Source organism: Zerene cesonia, chromosome 1, assembly GCF_012273895.1.
Source record: "Zerene cesonia ecotype Mississippi chromosome 1, Zerene_cesonia_1.1, whole genome shotgun sequence".
Taxonomy (NCBI): domain Eukaryota; kingdom Metazoa; phylum Arthropoda; class Insecta; order Lepidoptera; family Pieridae; genus Zerene; species Zerene cesonia.
The window spans coordinates 8167266-8178468 of NC_052102.1; the positions used below are offsets into that span (position 1 = coordinate 8167266).

The 11203-nt window shown below is 32.4% G+C and overlaps 3 protein-coding genes across 4 annotated transcripts; 2 read left to right on the forward strand and 1 right to left on the reverse strand.

Moving 5' to 3' along the window:
- The first annotated feature begins 74 nt into the window (after positions 1–74).
- On the forward strand, positions 75–2331 carry LOC119830543 (inactive peptidyl-prolyl cis-trans isomerase shutdown-like). Of its 2 annotated transcripts, none has more exons than XM_038353605.1 (4): positions 75–525; positions 645–954; positions 1162–1361; positions 1439–2331. In XM_038353605.1, the coding sequence occupies exons 1-4, from the start codon at positions 470–472 to the stop codon at positions 2181–2183; spliced, it is 1311 nt and encodes a 436-aa protein (XP_038209533.1). In that variant the 5' UTR covers positions 75–469; the 3' UTR covers positions 2184–2331. The 2 variants fall into 2 exon arrangements, with proteins under 2 accessions (XP_038209533.1, XP_038209542.1); XM_038353614.1 differs by having other exon boundaries at positions 75–149.
- A 611-nt stretch (positions 2332–2942) lies between these two features.
- LOC119830130 (protein l(2)37Cc) lies at positions 2943–5999 on the reverse strand. The gene is made up of 5 exons (XM_038353005.1): positions 5850–5999; positions 5477–5565; positions 5140–5301; positions 4489–4670; positions 2943–3520 (listed from the first exon to the last, which is right to left on the reverse strand). Exons 2-5 carry the CDS (start codon positions 5562–5564, stop codon positions 3128–3130), a joined length of 825 nt encoding a protein of 274 aa, XP_038208933.1. The 5' UTR covers position 5565; positions 5850–5999; the 3' UTR covers positions 2943–3127.
- A 2288-nt stretch (positions 6000–8287) lies between these two features.
- LOC119836049 lies at positions 8288–10224 on the forward strand (the record flags this gene model as incomplete). Its single annotated transcript, XM_038361298.1, has 4 exons — positions 8288–8374; positions 8832–8996; positions 9702–9831; positions 10088–10224. Coding segments are annotated over 4 exons (519 nt in total), but the record flags the coding sequence as incomplete, so codon positions are not given.
- Between the last annotated feature and the right edge of the window lie 979 nt (positions 10225–11203).

Here is an 11203-nt window from a genome sequence, read left to right on the forward strand (position 1 = left end):
ACTGTGGCCTGGCGACGCGATTACGAGACTTCTTTCGGGGCAAATATTATCTATGCGTGGCCGTTGGCAGTTCTTATTATATGGCTGGTGGCGACTAACGCACTCTGTCGTTTTGCGAATTTCAATTTGCAACTGTCATTTGTCAAAATGTGAATACAAAATATAATTAAAATGCATACAAATAATTGACTTGTTCTTACGACTTACATTAATTTTGCAATAAAGACCACTTCGATTAAATTACCTACTTCCCAATGATGTTTGAATCGCTAGTACCTACCTTACATAAAATTTACCTAATGTAAAATGGTTTAAATTTAAATTGTGTCAAAACCCAGAGCTTTGATTCATGATTCCGTCATTCGATAAAGTACCCACCTCTGGATCAGTAACAGTAATTTAAAACAGGCTTGATTACATTTAACTAAAACGAAACTTGTTCACTTAATGATACCCGCCATAAAACTTGATGAATGTGGACGAAATGGCGCCTATTGTAGCTTTAGAAAATGGACTGGATATAAAGTAAATACATATAACGCAAAATATTCGTTGTATTATTTATATCTGAGTGCTTATTAGATAAATTTATTATAATATTTCAGTACTTACTTATGTTTTAAAAGTAACCAATGTACTTTTAGGCAACTGTTGACATCAGGATCTGTTCTACAAATAAACGAAGATTATGATGACTTAGACCATAATGCTAAAACAGTAACTGATGAAGCAAAAAATAAAGACATTGATATAATTGGTGAACCAGTTAAATCATTTAGTACAATTGAAAAACATTTAACAAATGTGGATGTACAGGGCTATGTGAAGAAAAAGGTATTGGAGGAAGGTGGGGGTATGCCTTTGCATGAAGGATGCACAGTTTCAATAGCATTTTCTGGTTATTGGGAAAATGAACCAGACCCATTTGATATACAGAAACCCAGTAAACCTATGGTTAGTATTATTGTTACATAATAAATATTTTAAAGTAAACATACAAATATTTTAAAGTTATTGCTGATAATTTAAATTTCTGTTAAAAATAAGAAAAGAAACATATCAGTGCTTACTTGCGATTGCTTCCTATGTCCTTTTCTTTGAAACAATAAATTGCCTGAATTTTTATTTGAAATACTATGAGCATTATACTTGTTATTATAGGTGGTAGATCTAAAAGACAATGGTTTGTTGCCTGGGCTTTTACTTGCAGTGAAGTCTATGTTAGTTGGCGAAACATCAATATTCCTTTTGTCACATGAATTAATGTATGGTGAGCTGGGTGTACCTCCAAGAATTAAACCAAAGGCAAAATGTGTTTTCTATGTAAAATTAATGAAGAGTATACTAACACCAAAGGAAGGGTATATATTATTGAAATAATATGAAATGCTTTGATTAACTGTTAACATAATTATGAAGTTGATATTTCATTTTTCAGACTACTTAATCTTTCAGAGCCAAACACTTTTATTAGGGTACATGAGGAAGTAAAAATGCTGTATGTATCAGGCTTAAAATGGCATAAATTAAACAACTTTACATCTGCAATTCAACTATTTAGGAAAGGTGTCAGTATGTTACATCGTTGCCGTTTAGCAGATGAGAGTGAAGAAGAAATTCAGAAGAAGTTGTTAATTAAAATATACACTAATCTGGCAATATGTTATAATATTACAAAGCAACCATATAAAGCATGCATTGCATGCAATGAGCTAAATAGATTGGGAAGTTTGTGGAATAATGGTAAAGTGCTTTATCAGAATGCTAAAGCTTTGAGAATGATAGGACAATTCAATGATGCTGAAAAAAAGCTTAGACGGGCTATAAACCTTTGTCCCAATAATAATGAGCTAAAGGTAGAATTTGACTTGTTAGAAAAAACCAGTAATGACTATAATCTGAAGAAATCATTGGAAAATAGATCTGCTGATAAGGATACTGTGGACAGGGACTTTAAAAAGGAGGTTGATAGTTTAATTAAAAATTTCAAAGAAAATATGGACTTGTGCAAGTTAACCCTGCCTGCAGGAATGAATTCTTTCGAAATAGAATATATTAAAGAAGCATGTGTTCGAGAAAATGTATTTTTTAATAAAATACAAGCAGATTATTTATTAGATAAAGATGATGGGAAATCCATAGAATTAGAAAATAAAGAATTTGATACTTATGGCTATATCTAAATGAATTCTTAAATGTTTCTTGAGCAAGGAGTGCATTTTTGTGATATTATATTAAGGAAAAGTTAAGATCAAAGGAAATGAGCTTTTTGTTTCTTCATAATATCAATTCTATTATATATAGGACTACTTTTCTGAAATAAAAATAATTATCGTTATAATTTGTCTTTATCATATAAATTGTGCCTACGTTTTTATTGAGAGTATTATATAGTATAGATGTTGCCTGCAGCTTCGCCAGCGTAGTCAATTTTCAACTCCCAACTATCGCGATTTTTGAGATACAACTTAGTGACAGACAGGCAGACAGACAGCGCCAGCGTTTTATGCAGACGTTGATAACTATCAACTTTCTTCATTTTCAGTTTATAGCAAACTATGTTGGTATTATATACAAACTTTTGACAACCTTAGATGCGTTTAATGCAGCCCTATCAGTAAATTCGACATCAACTGACTGTTAACGACCTCTCTGCCAAATTTCAATATTGTAGTATAAATTCGTTTTTAGGGGATGTCAACTAACTACCAAATTTCACCTTTATACGTTCAACCGTTTTTGAGATGTCGCGATGAGTGAGTGACCTTTCGCTTTTATATGTATATAGATTTAAAAATATTGTAATACAGATACTCGGTCAAGTGCAACATCTCATCAACATGTAGTAGTTGCAGTAATAAGTTACCGTTTTAGCTTTTACGCAATCCTTAAATTGTTTGCATATAATATATCGATGCGATAACAAACAAAAAAACTAGAACTCAACAAAGAATAGTTTATTGCATAATTATAATTTTTATAAAGCTAATACATACTACAGTCTATTGTTGTAACCATAACATCTCCAAATGCAGTTTTCTTATCATTTAAGTAATTACAAATGCAATTGCACAGTACCAATCACATCTTATTGTACATCAGTAATGAATTAAAGATCTGAACACATTTAGTTCTGTGTTGGAAGGTTTAGCAGGACATTTTGGCCTTGAGGTAAATAAGTAACATTACGGGATTTGGATAACTGGTAGGCGATATCTTCAGCGGCTTCGATACGTCGAAGCTCTACAAGACCTTCACCTGCAGTGCCGAAAGACTTCGCCAATAACACAGCGGCTTGGGCGTCACCCTCCGCGGAAATAATGGCTGCCTTCTTTTGTTGTTCGGCTTTCTCTACAAGGAATCTAGCCTTCTCGGCCTCTTGTTGTGCTACTTGCTTCAATTCAACGGCCTGCGTGAATTCCTTACCAAAGGTTAAATGTGTAATGGAAATGTCATCCAAAATCAGACCAAACTGGGATGCTCTTTCTGTTAAACTTTCATTTACTTTCTGTGAAACAATCTGAAATAAAAACAATTTTTTTTTTATATGCTGCATACAAAGTCTGCTTAGTAGCTCATTTATTTTTAAACACCTTCCAAAAACGAAAAGGAAGCATATTTATAAAGGTTCTATGTTCAACGGCATGTATTTTTTATTTAATAGTTAGACCATATTTTTGGCAATGCTGAACCAATTTCAGAATTTTTTATAAATCTAGTATACTCTGGAGGTGGTCCCAGTATCATTAAGTTAGGATCTGATGATGGAAACTCAGAGAAATTAATGATAAATCAACTAACTCACATTGCTATCTATTGCCTAACTGGTTTTGTTGGCACCGACTTCATATAAATGAGTGGGTAGCAGTTACAATAACCATTTTATTTTATTACTATTGAATTAATAATATAAGGTTAAGAAGTTGGTCTAACATAATTTTTTTTATGATTTATTACATAATATATCATTGAGATTGAAAAACAGGAACTGTGAATATTATTATTTTGAGTGCACTTCAGTTTATTCATATCGACAGGAAAATAATTCATATTATCTTTACAATACTTATAGGAATTCTTATACAAAATACTTTATGAAAGATTTTCTCATTAATGTCTATGAACTTGTTTGTTTTTATGGAAGCAAACAATGTGATGTCAAAATGTTGGTTTCATTTGATAAAGTTTTTTTTGTTAATTGCATATTGTGTTATGAAATATAAGCACAAAAACTTATGATATTAACTCACAAACCATAAAATATTTGTTATGTATTAGTACTCACGGATTTTTTGCATGAGCCAAATTTGCTGTTATATTATAAAAACATAAAATGCAAATTACCCATGATACTTTTCACAATATATCATTTATCATTTGTAAATTAAGGTTTGAAAGATGTTTGAAATCTGAATCTGAATCTACCAGCAATAAAAATAATAATTGAGAATCTTAATTCTGATTGGAAATTGTGGTTAAAATGCCAACCTCTCTCTGTGTAATCAATTCTCCAGCATCAAACTGGGCCACCACTGCCTTCAGAACTTCAGCTGTAATGGAAGGAAGTACCCTCTCATCATAGTCAATACCAAGAATTGTGTAGATCTTTGGTAGCTGGTCAGGAACTGGTCTGAACAGGATACGCAAGGTGATATTTACATTTTGGAGATCTGAAAATTTTTATTTATACCTTATTATATATAATACCTTGTTAACTATCTAAAGCATAACTATTTGAAGGCCCATTTCCTTTTCCTCACCCATCCCCACTCCTTTCATCTTTCCAATGGTCAATCCTTTTCCTTTACCCCTTAAAAGAGGGCAGCACAATGTTCATGGACAGTGGTGATCACTTACCATCAGGCGAACCACCAGCTCAGTTGCCCGGTTATGGTATTAAAAAAAAAAATACATTGATTGAAAGAAATACATTAAAACAAAGGCACACTTAATCAAAGTAATATATTACATAAAAATATTCTTTGTTAATTCTCACATGTCATCATTGCTGAAATATGGTTTTGTAACAGAGGCATTTCAATATTGAATAAAGTTTGCTCAAAAAAATGTTGTACAATTTTTACATGATTTGTAGCTATTAAATCAATAATTTCAACTGATAAAATTTCTTCACCATACCTTTGCTTCCTGTAACGGTGGGAACATTACGAGGTCTAGATCTTATGTCGAAGACAATTGGTCTTTGTACCCAAGGTATGAAGAAGTGAGTACCTTCACCAACTACCAAGTTTTTGACACCAGCAAACCTGTCGAAAATAACTGCTCTGTGGCCACCATCGACTGTAAGAATAATTCAAATATTGCATAAAAGGAATAAAAAAATTGTTAGAAATTGTTAGGTGATGCAAGCATATTTTAAAAATAACATCATTATTACTATGTAGTCAATGACAAAGTTGTTCACAATAGACAACTTCACTATTCTTCATGTATTTTAATAGAATAAAATAGTTACCATTGTATAAAGCTGAATTTACGACTCCTCCGACCAGAGCGACTCCTAAGCCAAGTTGGCCAATACGATTGAAAAGCTGTGCAGCCATCCTGAAAATGTATTTGACTATTGATAAAGCAAATAAGGCGTTTATGGCAATTAATGTTTATCGGCGTTGCTGTAGAGCGTCTATAGTTATTGTGGAAATAACCATTAGTAATTTAAAGTAATAGAAACATTGAATATTGAAAATTTTTGACTTTATTGAGGAATTCTAGGGGTGTATTGGATGTATGTAGCATTTTTTTCATAAAATATTTTAAACATAACCTCAAAACCGCATTAGTGATAAGTTTGTATGTAATTTCCATCAAAAAACACCAAAATACATTACCTGTACTATGTGTAATTTATATCTTAAGCTTGTTATTGCAAACTATATCAATATTCTCTTATATTTAATCAAAAGTTCACTATTCTGAATCACGTAAGAATTAATAAGATTGAGAAACTGAAACTCCGAACTTGCACAGAGTATATAAAAAATTTCTCTCGCAGTGCAGATAATTAATACCAGTTGTCAAAATTATACTTATGTAGGTTAAAATTATGATTTCCTTGGTTTAAATAGGTTTCGATCATTAGAATGATTATTTTTAATTCGAATTCATTATATTATATTATTGAAAATATGAATACTATTATTATTGGTTTAATAAAACAGTTTGATGTTCAGTTCACGGGCATATCACGGGATGTGATTTTAATTATTTATTATCATAGTTTTGTGTATTTAATTAGTTTTATCTATCTATCTACATGGAAAGATGCTTTATTTTTTAATGTGGAGATTATTTTTTTATTCTAGAGGAAGCAAAGGAGGATGCAGAACTTCAATAACACCTAAACTAATAAGATATATAAAAATTGTGCCTTAACAAATATTGTTACACATGATGAGCATTTTTTTATGCCATAAGCGGGCAACTGAACTGGAAGATCGCCTGATGGCAAGCGATCACCACCGCCCATCACTATCCGCAAAGGTAGTGTCTCTGGAAGTGCACTGGCCGCTTTAAAGGGATAAGGGATAAAGAAAGGATTGACGACTGGAAAGATTAGGAATGAACTGGGAAGGGCAAAAAGGAAACAGGACTCTTTTCAATTTCTGCTGAGATTGTTACTTTGAACATCTGGAACACCCGATATGCAACTCGAGCTACCTCTAGCTCAGCTAAAAATCGAATATTTTTACTTCCCGATGTACGATGAACTCGAAGTCCTCCACTCTGATGAGAATTTTGTGTCGACTAATCATAATGCAGATCTGGAATATTTGATGTTGTAACCAAAGATATTTGCGGAAATTCGGGAAGACAAGTATTTTATCCATACCTTAAGCCTAATCTTATTGTAAGCCTCCAGATTGTACACGTTCAAAGTCGAGGATACGAGTTAGTGCAAAATACAAAAGGACATAACGTCTATTCGTAAAGATAATGAACAGCCTATCGGAAAGCCACCGATCTTTAGTCATTGGTTGGATTCGAGATGTTCGACGTTGGATGCAGTCAGAACGCAGGACGAAGGAGTTGGTAATGTGGAGATGAGATAAGGTATGAAAACAATACTGTGCGGTAGCAGTTGTTCACGTTAATAAAATTTCCATATTATTCTAACATTTGTTTTATATACAACAAATACATTAAGTGGCGAAAACTTGGTATGATTCTCAAGTGAACATTTGAACACAGATTGCTAATCTGTGCTCATAGGTAAACTTTTTGTAATGTAACTATTTAGTAAATGGTTACTATGTAGGTATGAGACAAGTTAAGAAACTCGCCCCGTTCATCAATTGATTATGTAGTATATGGGTACGTACAACGCACCCATACCAGAATTAAGATGTTCGCTTTTGTCTGTTTCAGCATTGTTAAAGTGAAATTCTACTACAACAAACTAAATCACATTATTCCTCATAATTAAATTCTTATGCTAAATTCATTACAATTTTTAACACAAACATATTGTTAATCGAATTAGCGTTAGCAGTAACCAGATGGTAATTGAACGAAAAATAAACAAACGATGAGGGGATAATCTGCGCAAGTCTGTTGAGGGTCGGACATGGGTGGCTCAATTATGCAATAACATTAATAAGTGAATTATGAACTTTGTCAAGACACTGGCCGCGGTCGATTGAATTAGGAGCGATTGTCTTATTATATCTGATGTCTTGTACATCGTTCTAGACAAGTTTTTATTTATTTATTAGTTCAAGGGAAATAATATATTTGGGAATATTACTGACAAAATGATGAATGGAATTTGTACTTTTTAATTAAAGCACTAGGAAAGGCCCTTTACCTTTCAACGGCTGACGGAGAAGTGACCCTCTAATTTATCTATGTATGTGTAATAAATATATATTTTTAAATATGTGTAAAAAGCTTTCTGTTATCCATGGAATCCAAAATATTAAAATGTTCTCATAAATAATTGAATTAAGTTCTGCGATAAGTGTCGTCTGCATCTTATTGCTGCATTTTAATGTGTCATTGAACTGATGCACGTTTATCACATTATTTTTGTTTAAGGTTATTGAAGTTGGTTCATGTATTTTATGATGATATATGTCATCTTTGCTTGGATTTTGGAATACAGTTCTTATCTGAATATATAATAAATTGATTTTCGAATGCACTCGACTTTAACCATATTTTAGCACGCAGTCTTAATAACAAAACACTACGCTATTTGCGTAATCGCATTTAATTCAACTTGTTATTAGTTCGCGTACTCAGTGATTTTAATTAAATTATTACTAAATTAAAAATGAAAGTTCCAGATGTCAAAAGATGTTGCTTTTGTATTCCATTACGTTCTGGGATTATAATCCTTGCATACATAAATATAGTAAGTATTTTTGCTACTTAAAACGTGTACTAATATATGATTTATTATTATTTTTTAAATTTATTAATGACATATGAAGGAGCATTTTAAATTTTAGTCCAATTACAGTTTATTCAATGGGTAGATAAAATTTCAATCGCAACTGTAACTTACTTACTAATCCTGCTAGTTTTACTAGTCCTACTATCCTATCCTAGTATATAATATTATAAATGCGAAAGTTTGTAAGGATGTGTGTGTGTGTTTGTAGCTCTTTCACGCAAAAACTACTGAACCGATTGCAATGAAATTTGGTACGTACTGGACAACTGGAATAACATATAGGCATCTTTTTATCCCGATATTCCTACGGGATACGCACTTACGCGGGTGAAACCGCGGGGCGCAGCTAGTACTTCATAATTGTAAGTAGGCTATAAAATATATGTGAAAAAATATCATTTTTATTTTGTTTTAGATTTTCTTAGTCTTAACGGTAGCAGTACTTGTTATAAATACAGAGATACAGAAGTACACATTAACGAACGATTCGTCAGTGGAGGTTCTGACCTCCACAATCTTGTTCAGTATCCTCGGGATGGGAGTCATTCTTAACTTTCTACTTTTAGTGGCAGCTTATCAGGTTTGTTATTTATACATTTGTTATTCTATAACTATTATACCTTCTACCTACAAGCGCCCCGATATGAAAAATGCGATATCTATTAGTAAATCATACTCATAAGGGCGGTATGTACAAGTAAGACAAAAAATAGGTAGAAAATTAGAGTTATTGTACAATATACAATGCAACTTGAAGTTATGAGATACTATATGCATAGGGCAGCTGAGCTGGTCTTTCGGTAGGCGATCACCACCGCCCATATGCGTTTATTGAGATAGTGGCTCTGCGAATGCTCTGCCCGCTTTTGAGGGGTAAGGGATAAGAAAAGGGTATACGACTGCTAAGAAAGAATAGACTGGGAAGGGTGAGTAAAAGGTAACAAGCCTCTGGCTCCATCAACATGTGAAATTTATAAACTTATTAAGAATCTAATATTATACATTGTCTTATATGTGTTAACATACTAATAGACATTGATTTAATATAATGATTTTCTACAAGAAAAGCGAGGAATTTTGCTCCCGTTCCTAAAATGGGATAAAATGACAACAATTTCCAGTCATACACATAGGTCAATTAACAAATCCAAGAACCAAAAAATAATACCTTTGTAATTAGAATCTTCGTTATTGGGAACGCCGGTTAATAGTTAACACTATGTATTAGAATTTGTATCCTATTCCGTATATCAATAATATATTCAACAGACTGCATTTATTTTAGAAGGACATCTCAATGTTACGCCTGTACAACTATTACGCTGTGACGACGTCTCTGGCCGCTTTGGTACCCACATTTTTTCTTCTATCTCGTCGAGTTTATATTGACTCCGCTATTTCATTTTTCGCTATAGGTATGTATCCTTGACAGAGTATATACAATTTGCTGAACCTGAATGTGTTTAATGTTAATAATTATTATATCTATGGGTATTTCTTTGTGAAAATATTTAACGGGCGACGTGTTTAAAAATATAAATAAATACAGTAGGTAAGAAAAAAAAGCATTTAAAATTCCTAAGTATTAATTTGTAAAGCTCTCATTAAAAAAAATAATAGTGCATAGTTAGAAATATAATATATCACATTGATAATAATTGATTATTTCAGGAATGCAATTCTACGTTATGATGTTGGTTCGTAGCGAGGTCGTGAAATTAGAAAGAAAATTGTACCGGCGCGGTGAAGATGAACACGAAAACGCTCAAGAGGCTGTGCATGTACCCGATTCTGTCACTTTATTATAAGTGTGATGAAATAATTTAAATATGTTTAATTTACTTCGCCTACAGCACAACAACCCTCATTACATGCCATTACCATACGTAACATCGGGCGAAACAGTGAACGTAAATTAATAATCTCCATTCAAAAACCATACTGCAATCTCAGCATTCCAAAAACGTTCAAAGACGCCGCTCCATGCACGATCTCGTCGTGCACCCATAATGAGTTGAAATTTAAGAAAATATAACTAAATTTTCATTTCGGGAGCACAGGTGGGCACCCGCGGGACTAAGTCGTGACTTACCTCAGTCTGCCATTGTGTGGTATAACACCCATTGAAATAATGAAGAATATCATTTAAATGATTTACTCGCACAATGTAAGTTAAATTGCCAATTAAGTAGCAACGAAATCTTTGAACTGTCACGCGATGATATGATGAGGGACAGACTTTTTTTGATCTATTTGACATTAATTGTTATTTGTTTTATGAGTTACAGATAGCACTGTTATAGTGTTATATAATTATCTGTACTATATATACTGTGGTATTTTAGCAACTATTTGCTCATTAATAACATTAAGAGTTGTTCGTTATAAAGTTATTGACGTTTTCCTATAATCTATATGTTTAAAACTAAAATAACTTAATACATAGTAACATGTTGTGTCTTTCGTATGTGCTGCCAAATTATCTTTTTTTTTTCATTAGCTAACCTAGTTAATAAGTTTTTTTTAACAATTACACCGTTAAACAAAATAATCTATTTAACAATAGTTTAAAACACCAGAATCAAACTTTTTTTTTTGAAAATCAGCTTGTATTTTTATAGAGGGTTTTTAAAAATGTAATGGATGTGAGTAAACGTAAGTAGTAAGAAAAATTGAAAGGATGGATCGATAGGATGGACCCATGAATTAAACCGTGGGGCAGAACTAGGTCTAGAATAGAACTAATATTTTAGGCTATTTAAATGCATCATTTGGGTTTATACATTT